This window comes from Gallus gallus, chromosome 27 (genome assembly GCF_016699485.2).
Source record: "Gallus gallus isolate bGalGal1 chromosome 27, bGalGal1.mat.broiler.GRCg7b, whole genome shotgun sequence".
In the NCBI taxonomy this organism is placed as follows: domain Eukaryota; kingdom Metazoa; phylum Chordata; class Aves; order Galliformes; family Phasianidae; genus Gallus; species Gallus gallus.
This window is the reverse complement of record NC_052558.1, coordinates 2,989,717-3,014,937: the sequence shown is the minus strand read 5'-3', so window position 1 is coordinate 3,014,937 and position 25,221 is coordinate 2,989,717. Positions and strand designations below refer to the sequence as shown.

Here is a 25,221-nt window from a genome sequence, read left to right as displayed (position 1 = left end):
CGAGCGACGATAAAGGGAGGAATCAAAGCAAGGGAGAAATTAAAGGAATCACCCATGGGAGTGAGGGGTGAGGCAGAGGCAGCGTGGGGCAGCCAGCCTGGGATGTGGGCAATGTGATGCCTTTTGCAAAGAATGGGAGATGAAAGATGTTTGGAACTGTAAAGGAGGGGAATTTGAAGCCTGCACAGCATGGAGTGGGCAGGGACATGGGACAGGCCTGGGGACAGGAGGTCCACGATGCCTGAGGGCTGGATGATGCCCTGTGCAATGGGGGAAACTGGGGACAGCAGCATCAAAACAGGAGCTTGATGTTGGCTGTGCACCCTCACACGCCATTCCAGGGAAAAAATCCCACAGAAGCACTTAAAATATTTGCATTAAGTATCCAACAAGCCTATCAGGATTAATAGCATTACAGTAAATACCAGACAAATTAATAACCATTAGAACGTCATGTAAAAGCACTCCTGGAGCTGGCTGCCCTAAGCCTTGCTGTAAATCACTTTGCTATCAGCAGCCAATCCTTTGTTCAGGATCTGAGCTCTCCTTTTAGCAGCAGCACCTCACAGTGCAGATAAAGGCATCCCCACAGCACTGTGCATTGCACTGAGTGGGCACTGCCCAGCACGGGGAGGGAAAGCATGGCTGGAGCTGTGCAAAACCAAATGGGTTTGCATCAATGAAACATTGCAGCACCCGGTTCTGCTGTCCTGCTTGGGGCTGAGCTTGCAGAAAGATGCCTGGGGAGGAGGAGGGATGCTTTGGGGTTAACAGAGCACCGGGAAGGATGCAGCTGATTCCCAGCTGCCATAAATCCATGCCCTGCTCCATATAACCCACCACCCTGGTGCTGTTCCCCCCCCTCCCCATTCCCACCCAGTGAGGTGATGGCAGTTTTGCAGCTGGGGGCGTGCAGGCGGTGGGCAGAGAGCCCCCCTTCAGGTTCAGCCCCTTGAAATTAGGAATGGTCGTAGAATTATAGAGCAGCTTGGGTTGGAAGGGACCTCAAAGACCATCTGGGGCCAGGCAAAGCTTCCCCGATAAGGAACAGAAGCAGAAGGGCACGGGATGGAGAGAGTTCACTTCTCCAAAGCAATTACATCACCCCACCTCCCGAATAGCTCTGCAAGTTGACCTCCACCACATTCAATCCCTGAGATTAATTAGCGGGGTTAATCACAGCTCTAATAACCAGCTTAGTCAGCATTACGACACCTCATCCTACGGCTCTGCTGCTTACCTGGAAATACAACCCTGCTCCTTCCTGACCCATCTGGGCAGAGAAGCTCCTGCCTTCCTGGGAGCACTATATCAGCCAGGATTGACCCTGTCCTTAGGCTCAATCACCCATACAACCCATCCCAGCCACTATTTCTTCCAGTTCAACCAGCATTTGACCCCAGTCCCAACGTCCCATCAAGGGGCAGAGCCTCTGTCACACACCTGACCCGCCCTATGCCATCGCATCCCCGCTGAATGGGGACGAACCCATCCCAAACCCACAGCCCAACCGCTGCCCTCCGTGCTGACAGATGTTTCCTATAAATAACCAAACAAGGAGCACAAAAGCTGCAGAAATACGGAGAGCAAATCCAATTAGGACGGAAACATTCCTTGCTGGGAGAGCAAAGGGTCTGCGGTTAATCAGCTCGCACGGCGCATCGCAATGGGAGCAAGGGAGGGATTCGGGTCCTGCATTCATCCCCAAACCCAGCTGGATGGGGCAAGGAAAGCTGTGATCCGTCCCCATTCCCTCTGTCTGCTTTAGAAGCAAGAATGCGAAAACCTGAGCCAAGAAAGGGGGATTCGCCAAGGGAAGAAGGGGAAAGAGAGCTTTGGAGTTTTGCTTTGTTTCCTATAATAAGGATTGATTTCTCTCCCATTGCGCTTTCGGGTTTTGGCTCGGGATCTGGGGCTTCTCCAGGAGCCGGCCTGCAGGGTGGGTTTCACTTAAATGGACAATTTGTTGCCTTAATGCTCCGAAACCTCAAAAGCCGCAGCGCAGTGGGGCTGTGCGGCTGCTCCTTTCCCATCTCAGGTCAGAGCCATCCAGGAGCCGCAGCGCCGCGGTGCCTCGAGCTCCTCAAAGCCCACCCCAATGACTGCTGGTGTTCAAGGGGGGTAACCTCAGAACCCATCTTAAAAGCAGCCCCAAACCCCAGCGCAGAGATCTGTTAATCCAGCAGCAGAAGCCCGGCTGAGACGCGGCGGTGGGGAGGCTGAAGCGGAGCAAATTCAGCCTCCAGATACGGCTTTTGTTCCTAAATCAGAGCAAAAAATTAACCAGCGACTGGTTGGGAAATGAAAAAAAAAAATGTAAAAAAAAGAAAGAAAGAAAGAAAGAAGAGGAAAAAAAAAAACACAGAGAAGACAGAAAGCTTCTCATGAAGTCATTCAGCTGAGACTGGAAATTGTCCTACAGGGTCAGCCCTGCCGACGAGCAGCACGAAGTTGAGCTGCGGGTTTCTGTCCCCGCTCCAAGGGCTCCTTATGCATTTTGCATTAAGCAGTAATTGGATAAAATGCATAAACAGGCGCTGGCAGCAGCACTGAGCGTGGGTCCCCCCCTCCCTGGGGTGCTGCAGAGCCCGAGGGGGGCACACTCTGATCCGGAGTGCAGTAAGCAGTGGTGGAGCATCCCCCATCCCCACTGAAAGCCCCACGGGGTGCTCATCAGCAGAGATAATGCCAGGTCTCCCCATCTCCGTGCAGCCCCCCCAGCCTTTATATGCTGTTCTGGGGGTGCTTTCCCCAGTGCTCCTGCTGTTCTGAGCTGCCAGCCTATAGCAAGCATCCCATAGCTCGGCTGCGGCCTCAGCTAGATGGGGAAGGGGAGGAAAATGATCATAATAAATAATAATAATAAGAGTAAACCAACAATCTTGCATTCACTGCGGACTCTGTGGCCCAAGGAATCCATCAGGAAGGCTGCAGCATCAGTTTTCCAAGCATGAACCCATCTGGGTGGTTCCCCAGGGAGCCCAAGCATGTCACTGTTGTCACCGTTGTCACCATAAGTATTGTGGAGCTCCAGCCTCCCCCTGTGCCAGCTGTGGCAAGAGAAAATGGAGTGGTTTGGGGGTTAAATGGATGCTATTAAGCAAGGTACAAAACATGGGGGGAGGACCAAGCTGCATTGAGCTACAGCTGAGTCCAGGAGGAGTTGAAAGGTGTTAAAGCCTCTTTGCTCGTTAAGGAAAGCCTCACTTCCCCACACCCCGACCCTCTGGCCTTCCCACGCAGAGCAGGAAGGCTTAAAACCAAAAAGCAGAGCCTGAAGACAGGCAGGCATTCCCCAAAGCCCTTGAACAAGCCAAGCTGCTGCCACGGCCGTGCAGGGCAGGAGTCTCTCATCAATCACGGCTGCATCCGTCGGCCCCAGGCAGCAGGACCGGGGTGGGGGGTGACTGGGGGTGGTCACAGCACAGCCTGGGGGTGGGAGCAATTGCTGCAGTGCTTTCCCTTGCGGCTCCAACCTATGCAGTGCTTCGGGGAATAAACTCATTGTAACCCCATGGTACGTCTGGGTTGGACAACCCCACCCAAACCCAATGGCCGCTGTCAGCTCTCATGGGGATGAGGCTACGGGACCCCATGTTTTGAAACAAACCTCCCAGTGCTGTGGGCTGAGCTCCCAGGACCCCCCCCTCCACCACCACTAAATCACAGCCCATGAGCAGCCACAAACGTGGAGATGAGAGCAGGACTGAGCGAGCAACTCAGAAGTGTCCCATCAAAACAAACACCCACAGCACGAAGCACACAGCCCCATTCCCCCCACCCTGCACACCCCCAGCCCAATGTCTGAACCCATACCATTCCCAAAGCACCTGGCCCAGGTGGTTCCCCCATGGGCAACCCGACCCATAGGAAAGAAGCAGCCCTGCTCCCACCCCATAGCACTTGGGGGGCTGTTCTGACCACCCCCACCTTGGCTGGGATGCAGGCCCTGATGGAGTGCAAACATTGGAAGCACACCACGAGGTACCTGCCTGCTAAGTACATATATATATGTATATATATATAAAAAATTCTTATTACCATGAAATTTGGGGTTGTTAGAGAAGTCTGTGAAAGCACAGCTGGGCACCACACAGCTCCTTTCCATGTCACTGCTGGCAAAGCCATTGCAATCTCAGCCTGAGTGATGCTGGGCAGCAGAGCCCTGAATTGGGGATATTTCTTCTTAGCCCAGCCAAGAAAGTGAAAGAAAAGCTATATATATATATATTAATAATAAAATCAGATCAGCTTTAGGGTATGAGAGCCCTGAAAGGAGCTGTGTCTGCTGCTCTCATAGAAGGAATTACCTCTCTCAAGAAGCCCTGCTGTGCTTGAGCACTTGGGCAGATGTAAAACATTAGCAGAGGGCCCCTCGCCTCCAGTTTGTTTCATGCTCCGATGCAATGCAAAGCTGCAGCCTTTGAGTCGGGGTCCCCGTCCTGCCTGAGGGCACGGGGGCTGCAGGGGGGGTCTGGGGGCTCTTGGAGGTGTGATGATGCCCTGAGGTGCTCAGAGCACTGCGGAGGGGCAGCAGGGAAGCAGGGCCAGCACATCAGCCTGCTGCCTATCACAGCCATTTCCATTTCTCCAGAAGGAAAAGAGAGAAGAGACCAAGCAGCTCTGACCCTTCCCCACGTATTTCAGAAGAAAACAATGCCTTTTCCCCCCCTCCTTTTCACCAGTTCTCATCCCAGTGCTCATCCCTCCCCCTTTTCCCTGTTCCTTTTGTGGCTTTTTTGTTTTGTTTTGTTTTTATGTCAATAGGGCAACATTTTCCATGGGGTAGAAGCAAAAACCAACCCAACACCCGTCCAGCACACTCCAATGGCAAGAACCATTCATCATCAGTGTTATGGCACAGCCCACACATGGGGAGCATCTCCCCTCTGCAGCGCTCCCAGGCACCAAACCAGGCTCAGCCCGAGCAGCTCTGACCTGGAGAGGGTTTGGAGCTGAGTTTTTGGAGGTGACAGATGCTAAAACATGGATCCCTGCCTTGGGAGGAGCAGATCAGCCCCCAGATTGAGCTGCTAAAGGCAGATCTGCCAGAGGATGAGCTGATCCCCTTCCCAGCTGGGCTGGGGATAGTTGGGGCTGCACCGTCTCCTTTATCAACACGTGGATGGAGCAGAAATGGGAAACTGAGGCAGAAGGGAGTGCCATGGGTGCATCCTTCTGACCAACGAGGTCCTGGCAGCTGCAGGGTGTGCAGGGCACAGAGATGGGCACTGCAGAGCACCCAGGAGGGAGAAAGCCCTGGGGGTGGAGCTGGAGGATGTGGGAACGCAGCGAGCAGAGCCTTATTTCTGCATACATTGCTGCTCCAGCTTCAAATGCGTTGGGTTTGCAGCTCCAGCCACCCAGCACAGACCTGCTCCTGAGCTTCCCCATCCTGCACTGCTGGAGGTGCACACGGAGCAACTCCTGTAGGGCCGAACACGGTTTTGAAGCACTGAGATTCACTGCTAAGAGTGAATTACCTCCTTTCAACTCAAGTTCTGAGCTGTAAAGATCTCAGCCTTTCCTCTGTCCGGACTAAAATAGCACTGAGGGATTTTTGCACTCGGATTTTTTTCCTATCCTTTCCGAAGGAATGCAAAACACTCCATCCAAGCCAGAGGCATTGCAACATTTTACCAATGGCTTTCATTTCATTCCTTACTGCCCCACTGCAGAGCCAGGCACAAAAACCCAATGGCTGCAAAGGACGCAGCCTTTGGGCCAACAAACTGCATGGTGCCTTTTTACAACGATAGGACCACTTATGGGGCACGGCCCGCTAAGACATCACTGCAATGGGGACCTTTTTATCTCCATCTCTGCCCTGGAAACACAGAGCCATTGCCCTTCAGCAGCACCTGCTGATCCCAGCACTGGTAAGGCACAGTGCTCTGTCCTGCTCGCAGGGAAGGAGCTGTGTGAGATGCAAACAGCACCCAATATGGACACCTGCATCACCAGGATGTGCCTTTCTTCCCCTGCTTCCTGGTCCTGCATGTGCTCTGCTTTCCTCCAGAGGGACTGGCAGTGAAATGAATGCTTTGCTTGGAGAATAACTGTGCACGCTGCAGCCAGGGTGCAAGGCAGGTTGGCTCATGGCAGGAGGAAGGCTGCGTGGTGGGCTGAAGGATGGATGGAAAACACCACCCAACCCTCAACCTTCCCAAAAACAGGGCTGGGAGAGAGGAACCTCTTGAGAAAACCAGGCAGCAAAGCCTGCGGGGAGCTGGGGAACAGTTTGGGAGAGCAGCACGCTGTGGGAGTCCCTCTCCCAACTTCCCACGGGTTCCTATAGCGCTGCTTTGTTTGCTCCAGGACTATTTCTTCCCCCAGAGAGAGTCCCATTTTCTCCTCCGTTATGTTTATGAAGCGTATCCAGCCCTGGGGGCAGGCAGGGAACCGGGGACGCTGTCCCTCCAAGCCATCACATGGGTACCTTCAGCACACCAGGCAACCAGGGACCATCATTTCCAATTCCTCCTACAAGCAGAGCCAACTCCTTTTCTCCCCGGCTTGCTTGGGCTGAGAAATCAAACAAGCCAACGAAGAAAGGGATGAAAAATCATCAGACCCCTCCACAGCACTGCAAAACAGAACCAGCCATCTGGTGCACACATCCCCACATTCCCAGCTGTAGGGGTTCAGCGGGTTGCCCTGGACAAGCACACTGTTTGCCTGTGGATTTGGGGCAGCAGCTGCTTCTCCTCTTCTAAGCACAGCGAGCTTTGGGGACCCGGCCCAGAGCAGCTCCCTGCCTCCCTCTGCAGTCTCAAGGCAGAAGGGCTCGCAGCCTCCTCCGCTCCCTCCCAGCCTCTCCCACAGGCAGGATTTGGCCCAGGATCTCTCCTCCTGTTGTGCACCAGGGCAGCACCCACCTTGGCATCACCCCCTAAAGCCCCTCAGGGACAGCCCCATTCATTTGGCTCCAGCTTTGCACAAACCCCAGGTTGCTCTATTTGTTGCAAACACCAAACCGTCTCCCTGCTCCCTTGGAAATCCCTCTGCCTGCAGGTAGCAGAGCAAAAACAAAGGAAGGAGGAACCTTTAAATTTGTTTTCCCACTTCCACACCCAGGCGAGCGCTCACAGCCTCAGCCAGGAGGTCTCAGCACATGGAAAACGTGCTGCAATTAAGCAACATGCTTTGAAAACCATTCATTATTGAGAGAGGGAGGGGAAAGACCCGTGTGCAGGATAGGGAACGGAGCAGAGAGGTGCAGGAAGGCAAAGCAGGGGGTCGTTGCAGTGGGATTTCCCAGGAGCGAACCTTCCTTTCCATTTCAGTAAGCGACAAAGCAGCCCAGTCCCTCCAGCTGTAAAACCAAACTGAGCTTTGGAGCCCAGGAGCTGCAGGCAGACAGATCCCACCCAGCTGGGAGGGCTTCGTCAGGAAAACCTCACCTTGCACACACACCCATGACTTTGCCTTCTCCCCTGACTTCACCACCGGACACCGAACCCCAAAGCGACCTGCGGAAATGCTTCTGCTGCCCACTGACAGAGGGGCAGAGGACCTGAACCACCTTTCTCTCCTCGCCGGGTGCAGACAGCACCCATCTGCTCCCCGCACAGCACCCACCTGCTGAAGGCAGAGCGGCTCCGGGAGGAGGCAGAGCACTGAGCCGTGTCCTGGAGGAGCTGAGCTCACATCGCCGCTGTGGCCAAATAACCTCGGGGTGTAGGGCTGCAAAATCAAAACAAGGATGGCAGCCTCTCTCCCAGAGCATCTGGAAGGGGAAAGGGCTGCAGCGGGGGGAAGCACAGCATCTTCAGCTGTGGATCCCTCTTAATCAACACCTGAATTCATTTTCTTCCTCCCCTACCAGCTGTCAGGCGGCTGAAGGCTGGGCTCCCACTCTTGCTACGCTCCCTTGCTTCTTTCAAGCCTTTGCATAAGCTGCTCTCTCTGACCTCACGCTCTTTGCTGTCTCTCTCCGAGCATCTTCATTCTCAGAGTGGGCTTTTTTTCCCCTTTCTTTTTTTTTTTTTTTCAGTCTTTGGCACTCACATTCCTGACAATTCTGCTTTACGTGCAGCTGCTCGGGTTTTGCAGGAGCAGCACTGTGGCCCCCCAGACCCCCCAGCTCTGCTGCCTGCAACGCATGGATGCTTGCAAACCCCATCCTACCTGCTGCCAAATGTGATGCACCAACAGCAGCTTCTCCCCATCCCATACCCGTGCTGCAGATCACCCCACCCTTTCTGCTTAAAAATATCTTCTGCCCTTTATAGCCTCTTATTTATTTATTTTTTTTCCCCCCCTATATCTTTCCAATCTATCCTTGGTTCTGCTGAGGCCGGTAATGCCTGCCTAAAAACGCTTCCAAAAATAAGATTGCATCAATAGAAAGCTGCCGTAGAAAGAACAGAAAGCCGACAGAGGGAGCGGGGATGCTTCGAGAGACTCTGCCTGCTTTTTTTCTGCTCCCTGTCCGTACCCGGAGCTCTGTGCCGGGCACTGCTGAGCCCCCAGCACGGCTGACCCCTCTTCTCCCCCCCCTCCCCAGCCCACCTTCAGCTCAGAACCCGCTAGAGGGCAACAGAAACCCAGGAAAGGGAGCGCGGAGCCGGGCTGAGCAGCCCAGGGAGGGCCCTGCAATCCGTTCTCGGGCCCCATCGCACCCGAACATCGCGGCTGCAGCCCCAGAGCTTCGCCGGGTGTGATGCGGGTGGCAGCCCGTTTAACAGATGCTTCTCGAAATCCGGCAAGCTCAGCACTGTGAGCGCTTCCGTAGGGAGAAACCGAACTGGAGGAGCAGTTGTAGTCACCGGATCTTCTTCTAATGGCAAAAGCCACTCCGGAGCTGCAGGTTTGGAGCTCCCGGCTGAGCAAAGCCACACCAAACCCCACCACCTGTGTTTACAAAGGCGTTATGGTTGGAAAAGACCGCTCGGATCCCCACGTCCAACCCCAGCCCACCTCATTGTGCCCACTGCCCGTATCCCTCAGTGCCACATCCCCACATTCCCTGACCCCCACACCTCTGTGGGTACCCAATGCCAACGCATCACCACTCTTTCCAAGAACAGTTCTTTCTTCATATCCAACCTGAACCCCTCCTCACAGCTCAACTTAAGGCGCTGACATACACTTTCCAACCCCACGCCATCCATCCTGGGATCCCCTTTGGGGGAGAAGGAGCAGAAAAGGAGTTTTCTTGACAAGCACAGAAAGCAGCATCCTGCCCTTCCACGACCCCCTCCCACCTTAAGCCGCTTCAGCTGTACAGTGCTGTGAATCCATTTGCCGGTGTTTAGAAGGACACCTGTCTCTAAATGCTGGCCCTGGGCTCACTCTGGTTTTAGTTCTGCCTGCAGTGCCCCATTTCTGCAGGGGGGGTACAGGAACCCCTTCGGTTGGCCACATCTCTGAGCTGTGCTGGGGGCAGCGCCCGCCCCGTGCCCACCACGCATGGACGATCAGAGCAGCCCCATCGGGAACCATTGCAGCACCAGCCAAGCAGAGCAGCTCCTAAATCAGCCCTGCTTTATGCCACGCCAGTCTCCATCTCCCTCCGAACAGCAGAAAATCCGGCAAGTCGCTTTAAATCACTTTTATCCCCTGTTCTTCCTCCGTGCCGACCTCCGCTCAGCCTCACAGCCCAAGCAGAGCACCTTCCCAACCCCCCCCCCACCCCAAAGCAGATCAGCCAACAGGTGGGACACACTCGGCACCATTGGAGGGGGGGTGAGGTGGGGGGGACCTCCCAGTGCCAACAGCTCCAGGGAGACAGTGCAGGAGCTGCAGCTCTTGGAGTGATTTAGAGGCAGGTGATGGCACAGGCATTTGGAAGTTTTATGAAGATCTTTTATCGAAATCATGGTAGTTAGAGACGTGCAGCCCATTAAATGTACCCAGCACACCGCTGGGGCCGGGACGACGTTATGCTGTCGTATATCCTCCACTGCTGTGTTCCTTCTGCTTTTAGGAGGCCCCGGGGTCCTTCCAGCACTGCTCCTGGATGGGTGGATATTTGGAGCTCCACAGCCCTGGCTGCCAGGAGGGATTCGTTGCTTGTTGGCTCCCCTTGGTGAGGGTCAGCTGGGAATGGGGCTCCTGTCCCTCTGTTAGCACTGAGGATGTGTCCTGTTTTTCCACGTTCCCATATGGCACCCCTCCATGGGGGGCAGGAGGGGGAAGCGAGAGAGTTGTTCTCAACAGCAAAGAGAAGCAGTTCAGCCCCCACGGAACTCAGCTGCATCCATCTGAGGTGTAATCCCATCCTGCTTCCAGATGGTCTGGGGGTGACAGGCAGCAGTGCAGGCAGGCACCTTCAGAGCAGGGAGAGGGCAGCGGGTGCTGCACAATTTGTCACCCACCTTCCTTCCTCCTCCCGACCCCAAAACCACGCGAGAAACCTTCCTGTCCAGATCCCAGCACTGCAATCACAGCCAGACGCTGGAGAGCATCGTTGTGCAGATGGGAGTGCACGCAGTGCATCCCCCCATCCAAACACACTCCTGTCCCCACAGTGCGCTCCTCTTTAGCAGAACTGCAAGATCTGCCTTTCCAAAGTGGCTCAAGAAGAGCGGGGAGGTGGTGGTGGTGGTGGGGGGGGGGGGAATATGGGAATGACACAGGAGATAATCTGATGGGAAGGAGTGCAGTCGTTGCCTGGGGTTTGAGAAATGCTGGGTTTCATTCAAGTCCTGTCCCTGGCAAGTGACTTCTCCGTACTGCAACTTCTGCTGAGAGATGGGAGAAGGACAACCGTTCCCTTCAGTGTAACAAACCCAAACGAGCAAGCCTCCGTCGCTGTGTCGCACCAAAGCCAACCAATGAGTTCTGTTTCCTTTTTAAGCACAACGCAGCCTGCCATCCCTCACTTCTGGGATAGCACACAAACCCAACCGCCTGGCTTGGGGAACAGAACCTACATTTTCTTGTTCCTTTTTTTTTTCCCATTCCCAAAGCCCGAGGAGCAGAGCTCGGCACAGCCGTGGGGAAGGGAGGGGAGAGCAGAGCAGCTCGGAATTCATGCATGCGGGTGCAGAAACAAAAATCACAACTACACTGAAAAACTTCCTTCACCGCCCTCACATTCTGCACAGGCAGAAGGGGCTGTGCACAGACTCACCTCCAACCCCCCCCCCCTCCCCAATACCCCTGGAGATCTATGATCCTCTTTCCCGTATTCTTTGTTTTCTCTCTCTTTTTTCCTGGTCTTTCTTTGGGTTGACTGTTGGGAGAAGAAGTTTTCTTATTGCTTTTTCCTGATGGAAGGGAATGGGATGGGGATGATCTGACCCCCAAGGCGGAGGGGAACAGCACGATGCTGCCTGCTCTCCTGGTGCAAAGATAAAGAAGTTTCTAAGGCAGCTGTGGCCATTTTGCATACTGCTTCGCTCCCTTCATATCTGGGATGCTCCTCTCCATGGAGATCCCATTGTCTGACAGCACCCAACCCAACACTTGGGGACCCCTCTGTGCCTCATGCGGCCCTTTGAGGACCCCCCCCGTTCCCTATCTGTCCCTTTGGGGATGCTCTTGTGCCTTAGCCCTACACTGCCATATGAGGACCCCCCCCCTACTCTCCATTTGGCCTTCTGGGGACCCCTCCATGCCCCATCCCCATGCTGCTCTTTGAGGACCCCCTCTGTGCCCTATCCGTCCCTTTGGGGACACCCTTGTGCTCCAGCTTCATGCTGCCCTTTGAAGACAACCCACTGCCCCATCTCCACGCTGCCTTTTGAGGATACCCCCCTCTGTGCCCCATTTGGCCTTTTGGGGAACCCCCAGAACCTCATCTCCATGCTGCCCTTTGGGGACCCCCCCTGCGCCCTATCCATGCCTTTGGGGAGCCCCCTGTGCTCCATCCATCCCTTTGGGGACCCCCCTGCACCCCATCCTCACGCTGCCCCTGGGGACTCCCCCCGGGCCTCCTTTGGGGGCGCGGTGCCAGGCAGCAAAGGGTTACGTTCGGAGGTGCCGCTCGGCTCCCGGCACCTGGAAGGGAGGGAGGGGAGGAAGGCACGGAGCGGAGTTTGCAGCGGTCCCCGAGAAGGCGGCGAGCGGGCGGCAGCGGTGAAGCCGCGGCGGGAGCCGCCTCCGCCCCCGGTCCGGTACCGCCGCCCGGAGCCCCCCATGGGCGAGGGGGGGGCTCGAGGAAGCGGCTTCTAAAGGGGGACACCCCCTCGCTTTCTCCTGGCTGACGTTCCCCGCTTAAAAAGAAGGGAGGGAAAAAAAATAAAACCCACCAAAAAAAACCCACCAGAAACCCACCCGAAGCCGCTCTAAATTTGAGGGAACAGCGAAGGCAGGCGGCATCGGCTGGAAAATGCATCTCACTCGGAGCTGCATCGGTTTCCTGATCCAGGGGAGCATCTCTCTGCTGGTGAGTGGCAGGGAAGGGGAGAAGAGGGCTGCAGGGGACGGGGGGTCGGGCAGCCCAGGGGACGGGGAGGGGGTTTGCAAGCGGGAGCGTCCCCAGATCGTTTTATCCCCCCCCACCCCATCCCCTGCCGAAACGAGCATCCCAAAACTTCTGCTATTTTGCAGCAGGGAGCGGCTGGGCAGCAGGCAGGAGGGGGGGGCTCACAGGTGAGGGGTGACAGTGGAGATTCCTCCGGATCACCCCCAAAAGCTGCAGCCTCCTCCCGGCACTGCACCCCCGGGCTGGGGGGGGGGCACCTCCTGCCCTTCGTGAGGCCGAGCTCAGCTCCTCACCGAACCCTTCGCACCCCGGGGATGGCAGCGAACAGCTGCTCGGCACCCGGCGCCGGGATCGCTCCCGAGCATCGGTGCATTCCCCTCCCCCGCCCGGAGCGATGGGGCTGCAGCATCTGCATCCCGCTCGGACGGATGCTCTGCCTCGCACCCACCTGCCTGCTGGGTGCCCACCTACCTGCAGCTATGGGGCAGCCCCCAGCACCCACCTGCACCTGGATGGGGTCTGTGATGCCCTACCAGGTACCGTCATGCCGGTAGGGAATGGAAGGGAGTTTGCAGAGGAGCTCAGGATTGGGCACTTCTGCTGCTCCTGGCTCCATCTCTCCACCAGACCATGGCACGGTTTGGAGGTCAGAAGAGGGGTCTGTGGGTGGGCTGCCAGCCTCAAAACTGGTGGAAAGGCCAGGAGGGCACCCTGATGCACACCCTCTGCCCATCATGGATCCTGTGGGTGCGAGGGCTCTGACCAAGGAGTTCCCAGTGGGACATTGCACCCATCCCAGCTCCCCTCACCTATTCCCTGAGCATCCAAGAGAAGAAGAGCAGGGGAAAAAATGCTGCCAGAAAGGAAATAGGAGATATGGAAGAGTGGCAGAATGGGAAGACAAAAGAAAAGGGAGGTAAGGAGAGCAAGGATAGGAAAAAGGATGGCCGGGTCATACCTGGAGGTGTGGGATGATTGGAGAGCAAGATAGGGCAAGGGGGTAGGTACCCACCACTGACCCCTCACGCTCTGCCATCACTACATTCAGGTGGTCTGTGGCCAAGAAGGGCCGGGGGAAGGTGCCGAGCAGCGTGAGCCTGAGAGCCAGGAGGGAGCCCAAGCGCAGGAGAGCGGAGAGCTGCTCCCCACCAAACCCCTCCTCACCCCAACCTTGCTGCAGAACGTGACCCTCCTGGAGCTGGTGAGCAGCTCGCGGGAGCTATGGGATATCCTGGACAACCTCTCGGAGCGGGATCACGCTCCACATCCCCGAGGACGGAGGGACTTGGAATCGGCCTCGGGTAAACTTAAAAAGATTTTTGGCTGGGGAGATTTCTATTCCAACATCAAGACGGTGAAGTTAAACCTCTTGATCACCGGCAAGGTGGTGGATCACGGCAACGGCACCGTCAATGTCTTCTTCCGCCACAACTCCACCGGGCAGGGGAACATCTCAGTCAGCCTCGTCCCTCCCACCAAGGCTGTTGAGTTTGACCTGGAGCAGCAGATCTTCATCGAGGCCAAAGAATCCAAGATCTTCAACTGCCGCGTGGAGTACGAGAAAGTGGACCGTGCCAAGAAGACCACTCTGTGCACATACGACCCATCCAAGACGTGCTACCACGAGCACACCCAGAGCCACGTCTCCTGGGTCTGCTCCAAGCCCTTCAAAGTCATCTGCATCTACATCACCTTCTACAGCATAGACTACAGGCTGGTGCAGAAGGTGTGCCCCGACTACAACTACCACAGCGACGTGCCCTACTTCCCCTCGGGGTGATGCACGCTCAGGATGTCCCGGTGATAAGCGGGTGCTGGGGGGGGCGGGGGGAGGGATGGGGATGGTTTTTAAGCAGGGTGGGTCCCTGGAAGTGAGGAAGGAGGAGGATTTTCAGTTGTCCCCGAAAGCTCCAATTGACGAGAGGAGAGGAAATTTGGGCTATGGGGGTAAAGGCATTGCTAAACTCAGCCCGGATCCGTGGTCTTTAGAGACTGGCACGGGGTCTGAATGTAGGATATAGAAAATAGGACATAAAGCCAGAATCAGGACTCGCGTTTTTCAGTGCAATAATGGGTTTTTTTGCCTGGATCCAGGCCACACGGTCCTAAAAGGTGGGGGAATAGGTGCAGAGGGCTGCAGGAGCTGGTGGGCACAGCATGGAGAGCGCAGCGGGGACAAGGGCACCTGGTGCACACCATGGCTGGGGACAGCCACGCATAGCCACCTCATCTCCCCCCAACCAGGTGCTGGGAGGAACAGGGCTGCATTTCCCCACGCTTGGGCTGAACGTTGGGGTGGGACAGAGAGGGACACCCTGGGTGCCACCCCACCGCAGCCCACCGGTTTGGGGGACTGGGAAAGATGGAGCCGCAGAGAGAGGAATCCTGGCCGGGTCCGTTGAATCTTGCTGACACAAGGTGTGATTCATGTGTTTCCCCTGACGCCGTGTGTGATTCATGCATTTCCCCTCCGTCTCATCTGTGTTTCATGGGGCTCCCACCCGTGTCCGTGTCTGCTGGGCTCGGAGCTGCCGGTTCCTGGGTGCAGAAGCGCGCGGTGGGGTGGCAGAGTCGAGCTCTGACTGTAGCATTAAACTGACTTTGAAGGAAAAAAAACTCACAGTGCTGTCCTTGGGAGAGAGAATAAAGTTTTTACGGTGGTAACGAGGCAGGTCAAGTGTTGTTACTGACAGCAAGTTCAGCCTGTGCCTAAGGTACGAGGATGCTCAGGGTATCGCTGTGCTCCCACTGGGCTGTACCTGCCCCCATTCAGCTCTGCTCCGTCACCCGGACCTCTCTCGTAAAGGGACATTAGGTCCCATTTTGGGCCTCAGACCCTCCAATTTCCCACTGTCACCCGCATGCCCCGTGGCCACTGATTGTACATGGAGCTTTCCTACACCACCCATGGGTGTTCTCCACTTCCCCTGTGAGCATCCACACTCCAGGTCACACTTCAATCCTGCAGAGAAGACCAAACAAAAGCAGCTTCCCCCCTCCCAGCCCTCCCTTGTGCCCCCACACTCTCTATCCATAGCACCAGGCCAGCTTAAGCCAACAAATCCCATTCAGCCAACAGCACCGTGGCCCATTTATTAGCAAGGTGTTAATTCCACAGCAGGTTTTATGCTTCAGCCTCGACAAGTCCAGTCCTTTCCTTCTCCCCAGACCGGAGCTGGCTTTGCTGGGTGCTGGCACACATCTGCCAAGTTCCATTGCACGCACTTGTACAGGCAGGAGCCAGTTCCAAAATACATCGAGCAAAGAAAGCCTTTTAGTGCAATAATCAATGAGAGGACTTTTACTCCGAGAACAAAAAGTTTCGAATGCTTTGAGAGAGCGGTTTCAGAAAATAACAGGATGAGCATTTGGGGAGGGGGAGAAAAGCCATCTCACCAAGGGTGCTCCTTATGCTGCAAGGGAAGGCCTCAGAAAGGCACAGACAAAACAAACAAAACCTCCACACACAGAAGTTGCCCATTTGGAGAAATTTCAGACAATTGCCATTTGAAGAAACAGAGCAGACAGCAGGAACAGAAAAACAGGCTACAAAGGATGCACCATTGTCAAAAGTGATGTGGCAGCGCAGTTACTAGGAGACCAGGACGGGCCATTATTCTGGGCTGGGAGAAGAGGATTTCTGCTCGTGGAGTCACAACCCGCTCTCAGAAAAGGATTTCGCTCAGCTGGAGGGCAAACAATGGAAGGGAAAATCGTGGACCCCAAACCCATGCAGTGCACAGAGAGCACCGCCCCTTGGAACGCTCCCCTTGGGGGTGCCCCGTGGCTGCTGCTCGTGGGCACGGCTCACGTTGGGAGGGTAGGAAGGAGCTCTGAGTTGCCCAAGTCCAACCCCAACCCATCCCCACCGTGCCTGCTGTCCATCCCCAAGTGCCCCACGTCTCCCCTTGGCCATGAGCTGTGCCTGCGCCTTGAGTGGAGTCAGGCTCCAAGACTGCAGAATCACCAAGGCTTAGTTTCTTTCCCTGTTAACAGATGAACATGCAATGGATTTTTTTTTTTTTTTTTGGGGGGGGGGGGGGGGGGGGGAGGGGGGAGAAGAGCTAAAATTTGTCCAACTGAAGTTTCTTGACTCGCAAACTTCATTACAAATGGAGCCGTGTGTAATGACTGCGGAAAGCAGACTTCAAAAAGCCTCCGTGACTCCAGAGTTCAGCCAAGTGCCACAGGAGCCTTCGCAGCAGTTTTGCAATTAGAGCCCATCTCCGTGGATGAGATGCAGCTCCTTATCATCTCTGATAACCCGGCGGACGGGCGATGTCTTTGTCTCCAAAGCAGGAAGGGCCCCAATGGGAACGACATATACCGCTGTCATCTACAACTGCACAGCCAACATTCTCCATCTCCAGTAATTAGCTCTCTTTAGTTTGTTAATACTTCTTCCTTATGAAACCCTCCTAATTTAAGTTTCACGACTTGTGCTCCAGCACATTTCAAAACCATCTTCCCAGAACGCACCACCCTAAGGCCAAAGTCCATCAGCAGCCTTTAATTGCACTCATTAGGGCTGCCCAGTGCCGGGATGGGATGAGGCAGGAGAGCATCAGGATGCGATGCTGAGGCACCCAATGCCCACCCCAGGGGCTCCCACCTCCTCTGGCTTTCAGGACTTCAGTGCTGATTCTTCCACCACCTTCCTTCAAACACTGGTTAATATTTGAGCAATTCCCCCATTAGGTTCACTTTCTGCAGTTCCACTCAAGCTCTCCTCTGTTAATTTCGCCCTGTATCTTGAAAAATAATTAGGAGCAATCAACCTCAAATCCAACTCTTTGTGGCTTGAGTTCTCTCTGCCTTTTGCCATCTCCCAGTCCATCAGAAGTTGTCTCTCTGCCATTCTCTATGTACCATATCCAAAAGCCAGCAGCAGCCCATGACTCACATTGCTAGCAATCGCCTTCATAACGTGTTAATGCACGACTCCGGGATTTCAGAAAGGACAAAGCTCACAGGAAGGCATCATTGAGGGAACCGGGCTTGTTTAGCTTGGAGAAGAAAAGGTTCCAGGGAGACCTCATTGTGGCCTTCCAGTACTTGAAGGGAGCATATAAACAGGAGGGGGAACGGCTGTTTATGAGGGTGGATAGTGATAGGACAAGGGGGAATGGTTCTGAACTGAGACAGGGGAGGTTTAGGTTGGATATGAGGAGGAAGTTTTTCCCCCAGAGGGTGGTGACGCACTGAACAGGTTGCCCAAGGAGGCTGTGGATGCCCCATCCCTGCAGGCATTCAAGGCCAGGCTGGATATGGCTCTGGGCAGCCTGGTCTGCTGGTTGGCGACCCTGCACATAGCAGGGGGTTGGAACTACATGATCCTTGAGGTCCTTTTCAACCCAGGCCATTCTATGATTCAATGATTCATTGCCAGGATGGCACCACCGGATCCATCTCGCTGCTATGACAGCATGAATTTTCTCAGCTCAGGGTTCTTGCAGAGAGCAGTCGGACACACGGACCAAACAAGGAGGAAGACAGTTCATAAAACCCTCTGTGCTAATTAATGGGCTAGCAGAAGTTGTGGTCACAGGGTCCTACTTAATGAGAGAACGTCCTCAAAGGCGTGAAGGTGATGGAGGACCAAAGGATCAGAAGGCCACCAGAATTTGGCAGCATTTGGAGGCATTCCCACAGCAGTTGGCAGCAGAGCCCCTTGGTTACTCCATTTCCAGTTGATGCTCAGGTCACATTCTGGCTCAGGTTTTCTTTTAGGAAGTTCTTAGGTTGGCGATACCAAATCCAGGTGAACACATAACGGGGTGACTATTGGAAAAGACACCCTGCTATTCCCAGACTTTGCAAGTAAACACGTAACGAAGTATTTCCACAATGGATTTGAATGCAAACAGAATTACTGCTGAGCCACAGGTGTGATGGGACAAACCTGGCCCTTCTGTTCCTGAATACAACCACTGAGGCTCTGCCTGGCGAAGGGAATCCTAAGTGCTTTCTCTACCCAAATAAACACATTTTACAGCTCTATGCCCAAACTATCAAGCTGCTATTAGCATCCTCACCGAGCTTCAGCTCCTCGGAGCTGGGGCTGCAGATGCCCAACGCTGCATCTTTATAGCGATTATTAGACTTTAATGAGGTCTAGTGAGTCAGCCAAGCCTTTATGCTCATAATCCCCCATTTCAATAGCCACAGCAGCTCCTGGATGCATTACTGCTGCCACTCCTCCTGCCACACGCTCCTCTGTGCATAAAAGTGAGGGATCTGCTGCTGCCGCTGGCACCATCAGCACCCGATGACTGTAGGGGAAGAGTCACTGTATGAGGTTGGACGTGGGGGTCCTGGTCCTGAGCCCCTTCAATGTCTCTTTGTCACCATATGCTCTGCAATAGGTGCACACCTCATCCTCCGTGTGACACGGCCAGAGGGTTCAACAATCCTAATTCCTGGGCATACATCGTATTGGATCTTCCAATAAACCTAACCAAGTTGTTCCAGGCTTTTGTCTCCTGTCTTATCTTTACGGAGCGCGATAATATTTGTTTGCCTCCTGGGGAAGCGCGTTGGAAATCCTCCCCTGGAAGGGGAGGTGAGCAGGAATGATTATTCACGAAATCCCCAGTGTTGTGACTTGTAATTACATGCAGAAGCCTAAAAATGCAAGTGGGCTGAGCGCGTCATCTATTTGATCTAAGAATTATTACAGTTTTGCCAATTAGGCTCTGAACCCAAATAGAGCCGCTTCCCTCCTCCTCCTCCTCGCGCTCCCCTGCCAGAGCTGAGCACCAGCTGCTGCCTCACAAACACCAACATTTCCCCGTCTTCCTGAGCTTTCAACAAACTCCAGGAGCAGCAGCAGGTCTCTGATTGTTTTCCCTCCAATTAATGGCAGAGCGCGCTGCTCTCTGGGCAGGATGCTGCGCCGTGCAGTAATGTCACATTGCACAACCAATGGCTCTCACATCCGCGGCGTTCTCCTGCCCAAAGGGAGCTGTGCCAAGCTGGTGGGGGGGGGGGGGAAGGGAGGGATGGGGTGAGAAAAGCACTCCAAAATGCAGCTCTTCCTACCTGAGAGCATCAGCGGAGGCACCCGGCCAAGTGCTGGAGGAGCATGGCACTGCGCTCCCCTGGGACGCGCTGTTCTGCAGCACCAGGGCTGAGCCTCCGGGTGGGGAAGAAGGATTTCCTTTTGCCTGAGAGGTTTCCAAGCCCTATCGGCGCACCCATCTGCTGCCCAAATGGTTGCCTCCCCAAAGGCTTGTGCCCAAAGAGGAGGGAGATGCGGTAACCCCTTCCCCTCCGCTCCCCTCTGTGCTGCCAGCACGGCCAGGCGTTCCCCTCGTGCCCCGTTACATCACACACAGCTCTGAGCAGAAACAGTGATTTTTGTTAAAATATAAATATCCCCATTTAAGAACCGTGTGGATCATTCAAGTATGCTCGGGTTGTAAAGATCTCAGTGTAAAGGATGACTGCCATCATCACAGCTTCTGCATGCAGGGAACTGGCAGGCGCTGCTCCAACATCAGAGCAGGGCCGCAGCTTTGAGCTCCCCCCCCCCCCCAAGACCCCCACCACAAGGATCTGACCCAGCACCAGGGCTGCAGGAACACATGGGCGAGAGGGAGCTGAGCAGACCGTGGTCCTGAGCCACCTCCATGCTGTGCGATTTCGCATTACAAAATACAAACACCCCCCCCCCCCCCAGCCCTAAGCACAGCCCCCCACCCCCCCTTTTCCTTCCCTCCCAGCCTTTCTTTCCAGCTGAACTGGCACCCGGCTCTGTGCTGGCAGTCCCATGGGAGTGGGCACGGAGCGTCACCGCGCTGTCACCGCGCCGGGTCGGTGCTGCGCCAGGTGAAGCATCCAAATGCAGCAGGAGAGGGGAAGTAAAACACAAACGAGGGATGGAGAATTCAGACAGAAAGGAGACAAAAAAAAAAAAAAAAAAAAGAGAGAGAAAAAGGCTGTCAAGAGGCAGCAAAAAGACAGGAATGGAAGAAACTTGTTCGGCGCTCTCAAATCCCACCAGACCCCAACTCCTCTGCAGAGAATTCCCAACTCAGGCAGCTTCAAACCCCACACCTGCTTGCACTAAAAATATGCTAAATAATTCAGATTTTACTCGTGTGCTCTCAAGCTGCACAATCCTCCCAGCTCCCAGAGATTGGTGTGGTCTTTTAGGGGGAAAAACCACCATGGAGTAGGGCAGGGGACACTGCTATGGCACCACGTGTTGGGGCAGCAGCAAGGAGCCCATGGCTGTGACACAGAGATATGTAGGAGGAGGGGGCTGGCACATTTTCTACCTGCCAGGCTTTGCTGAGCTGTGGCAGATGTCTCTTTGCTTTCAAACCACACCGAAGAGCGCCCGCTTTCATCCAGCCTCCTCGTTGGGAAGTTTTCCCACAAGGGATAAAAATTACCTTCTGCTGCTGCCTCAAAGCATCACACCAGCAAGGCCAGGGGCCTGGAGCATCGGAGCAGCCCTGCTGGCTTCATCCTGGGTCAGCAGTCATCAAAACCTTCTGGATACCAAACATATCCTGGTCCTCCTCCATGCACAGAGCCCCCACAGGTGCACGGCTCCTCCTGAAAGCTCAGCAGGGATGTGGTCTTCTTCCCGTGCTATTGCCCAACCCATCCATTATGGTAAACGCTCCCATGAGCAGCCAAAAAATAGATTGCTCTAAAAGAGACGGGTGGAAGACAGCAATGCTGACATCGGTGGGATGCAGTGGGCTTGGGCACCTCAGTCCTCATCAGTGTCATGCTTCAGAGGTGACCACCTCCTCCTGTCCCTGTAGCAGTCCCCATGCAAACCACTCCCATGGGTACCTGTGCACTACCAGCACAGCCCCATCCCCAGCTGCACACAGGCATCTACATCCACATGCATTCTTTTCCTCCCAGATTTTCTCCTAGCACAGGGTGTTTCATTAGCCTGAAGCTATTGGAAGAAATTGGGAAAGACAATCATCAGCAATATTAGGACTTCGGTGGGCGCCTTGGCTGGAACTGTCTCCTGAGAAGGGTTCTGCACAGAGATGGGCACAGTGATCCTAATGAGAAGGAAATCCTCAGTTCCAGGAGGAGAGGCTCTTAAATTTTATGTCTTGTTCAGGAAACTGCAATCCCACAATGAAAGCAGTGAACATATGGCTTCTGAAAGGAGCTCCTCAGTGGGACCCACACGTGGGGCTGGCAGATCATAACAGCACAGAGACAGAGCAGCCTGGAGCCTGCAGTGCTGCACGCCGGCTGGAGGATACACTGATGGTTTATCAACTTCTTGAAATTGCAGCCTTAAGACACTCATTTGAACTGCTGTGTTCTCTCTTCTTGTCTCCGATATTAGGCATCATCCCACCGAGACTGCAGCCAGCTGCTGAGCTACCCAATGTTCAGTCTCTTTCAGTTACTATTGCTGCTGTCTGCCTCTGAGTGCTTAAAAATGTTTGCATCCAACCCACGTTGGCACTTTTTCCCAGCTATATTCTTGCAGTTGTTGTTAACCCACAAGCAAGCTGGTTGCTTACCTTGCACATTTCGTTCTGACCCCTTTAGCCCACTGGATGCTCTGCACTTTGGCATGAAGTCAGATATTTGCTTATCCCATTGGTGGCCAGCTCTGTGTTTGCAGCCTCTGTTATAGCAAACATGATATCTTAATTAACGGACTTGCTGGCTTGCTGAACTCAGACAGATGGGAACTTAATTCAATTAGTATACTTTAATTACCTATTATAATAGGGCTTTAAGAAGTGTACACAAGTGAAAGGTTTTCTGAGCAGCTATCAATTGTACCCTATGTTAATAAAGAAGTAGTGATGATAAAGATTCAGTCTACCACTCCTCTCCTTACCCCTCAACAAGGATGAATTTTTATCAACAGTTTTGGAAATGCTGCCTGACAGATCCTTATGAACTGAAAATAAACATCAGCAAGCTCTGAAGTGGCAACAGACCCAAGTGAACGGCCTGGAAATGGGACACCTGCACCATAACCCATGATCTCCATCTCAAGCTATATACTATGATACCATCTCAGGTATTTTTGCTTTACAGGTTGTAACCTACTTTCCAAAAGTAAAGCCAGCAAACAGGTCTGAATGTGATTGAAAAACAATTAATCTTGTCTTCGATGTGCCAGATTATTTCTTCTGGTTCCATTCAGAATGATTGTCTGAGAAAAGCCCTCCATAAATCACCCAGGGTTGGAGCGAGATGATGATTGAGGTCCCTTCCACCCTAAGCTGTTCTGTGATTCTATGATAAATAAACCACTGAAAACTAAAACAATGGCTGGGGGTCTGTGAGGAGTCTGCCTCTACGGCTGGTCTGAAACAACAGTGATAAACTCCATGTCAGTAGGTGCTGACAGAAGAAACCTCCCCACAGCTGCTCCTCTGTGACGACCGCTCCTTTTGAGGTCTGTTTCTGTCATGCAGGTTGTTTGTGTCCAGGGCTAGAACCGAATTCTGGACAAACATCCCTGTTCACCTGGTTGGATGAGGGCTGTTCCATCCCCAGAGCACCATGAGAGCACCAGCGGGTCTCAGAAGACAATTCCCCATTGACATTTTTATGAGCCAAAGGGTGGGCTTGGCTTTCTTGTCATCTTCTCTTTCTATTTCAGGACTGAAACAAGGAAAACAGGTGGAAGCCGAGCTTCAAATTGCTTAAAACTCTCTGACCACAAGATGTGACATTACAGCACGTCTGCAACATCCAATAAACCTTTGAAAACAAGGTGCTGGCCCGATCTCCTCTTGGCAGCTCCCTATCCACGCATCCATTGCCAAGAACAGAATGAGCAGAGGGAGTGGCACTGCAAGTGTCCCCAAGTGTCCTCTGCTGACAAATGGGGAATAAACACAAAGAGCCACTCTGGGCACAGCTCTCTGCTGAGACTGCCAACGATGGGACCTAAGAGTGGCAAAGCTGTGCTCTGAGACTTGGCTATTAGAAAACAAAAGACAGTTCTGGTAAGATACTGAGAGCCAAAAAATTGCAAAGGTCTGAGGTTTTGGGCTGGTTTGTTGTTGTATATTTAAATTAACTACAGAGCTGAGAAAATATTTGTGCATGTTACTGATGCTTCAAAACACAGCTCACCTATTTTTACCAAGGTACCAAGCTCCCCTCCCACTATTCCTAAAGCCACTCCAGCAGCTCCATATCTTTCTTTCAGTGAGTCTACAGACAAGACTTGAAGAGCAAACTGCTCATCAGTATAACAAACCCACCACCACCCCATCCTACAGCACCCACCGTAATTATAAGCTGGCAGAATTTGGCATTTTAGAAGCCCCAGCAGCCCCTCAATGGGATGGAACCATTGCTGGGGGGCTGATCTTAAGGAAAACGCTTCTTGAAACATTTGCTGTATGCAAATGACTCTCTTTCTCCTTTGTCTTTCAAGGCTTCCCTCTGTTGACAAAGGAGCTGGGATGATGGATGTGAATAGGACATTCTCTGCACAGAGGGTGGTGAGGCACAGGCACTGCTGCCCAGAGCTGGGAGTGCCCATGGCCATGGATGGGCCCTGGGCTGCCTGAGCTGCTGGAAGGCACCCAGCCCATAGCAGGAATGGAACTGGATAATATTTAGGGTCCCTTCAAGCCCAACAGTTCAACAATTCTATGAATATCTTGCCCAAGTTTGCTGTCTCCGTGCTGTAGGGCAGAAGGGTGAGACCCAACAAGTGATGGAGCCACAGCACTCCCACCACCAACAAACCCTACATCCTGTTCTGCTATTTTTGTCGAGCGTTTTGTTGGTTGGCAAAAATTCAGCTATCAGCAATAATTCTGCCAGCACCACCTGCCTGGAGGAGCGAGAAAAGTTAGCAGGAAAGAAAGGAAGCGAGGGCACAAACTGCAATGCAGCAACCAACAGAGCCAGCAGCAGGGAACTCCCAATACAAAAAGAAACAACCAAAACCTCGTCCTACCATCAGTTCAAAATACACAGGTGCAAACGAGGGAAAAAAGAACCAAAACACCTCAGCTATGAGATGCAACAATCTTAAGGTTTATGCTGCTTCGTATTATGCGCAGAAGAGAAAAGCAGTGCAGCAAAAAGAGGCTTTGCAGACCTCCATGCACAGATGCTGCTCTCCAGCACACCCAGTTCCTCAGCCTGGCCAAGCACTTTGCTCATGGCTCCAAATGCTCAGGGATAACGCCCATGTTTGCCACTACAACTACACTTTGAAAGGGGTTTCGTTTCTTCATTTCATTACCCCTCACTGCACAACCTCTGGTTCAGAAGCATTGTTAGCAGTGTGGTACAAAGGCACTCATCCCCAACGCTGCTCCCCAGCGGCCAACTTCCCATCCTCACTCAGTTTCCTGATGGCAAATCTCAACGTAATGCTCCTGCATTCTCAGATTAAATACTCCATCAGAACACGGGATGCCACTTCTCTCCTGAAGGGCTGTTCCCACCCAGTTCATCATCCACCATCAGCTTCTCTTTTTTTGGCCATTGAGGCTTTTAAATTATTCAAAGGGGAGGCCTACATTTCCTACTGCTCCCGTCTGCGATTCTTCACAATCTGATGGAATAATTGCAACCCTCTCTCCATCCCTTCCCAACTTACCCCATCAATTAACGCAGTTCCTCAAGCGACTTTAATAATTCAGTCTTAGTGACAGAGTCTAATGCATCAAGTAGAAGCAAGAGGCAAAATCCAAACCTAAACTTAAGGAAAACGAGCTGAGCTTTGGGCTGACTGCATCCTATCCACTGGGTGAAAAGGTCAACTCCTCTGCTGACCCATTCCTGCTTTATTATATATATTTTCTAAGGACCTTGCAGGTCACTGTAATCATTCCTCAATTCATACCCCCAGCAATCCCATGGGT

The 25,221-nt window shown here is 53.5% G+C and overlaps 2 protein-coding genes across 2 annotated transcripts in view; one reads left to right on the top strand and one right to left on the bottom strand.

The window, feature by feature from the left end:
* The window catches only part of LOC121107680, a 32,525-nt gene extending 13,006 nt beyond the window's left edge, over window positions 1-19,519 (bottom strand). The window contains exon 1 of the mRNA XM_046904449.1: window positions 19,418-19,519. The gene's annotated coding sequence lies outside the window, so the exon portion shown is untranslated. The remainder of the gene's footprint in view (window positions 1-19,417) is intronic.
* On the top strand, window positions 11,990-15,400 carry NXPH3 (neurexophilin 3). Its single transcript, XM_004948548.5, has 2 exons — window positions 11,990-12,337; window positions 13,425-15,400. Exons 1-2 carry the CDS (start codon window positions 12,281-12,283, stop codon window positions 14,154-14,156), a joined length of 789 nt encoding a protein of 262 aa, XP_004948605.1. The 5' UTR covers window positions 11,990-12,280; the 3' UTR covers window positions 14,157-15,400.
* Window positions 19,520-25,221: the final 5,702 nt, after the last annotated feature.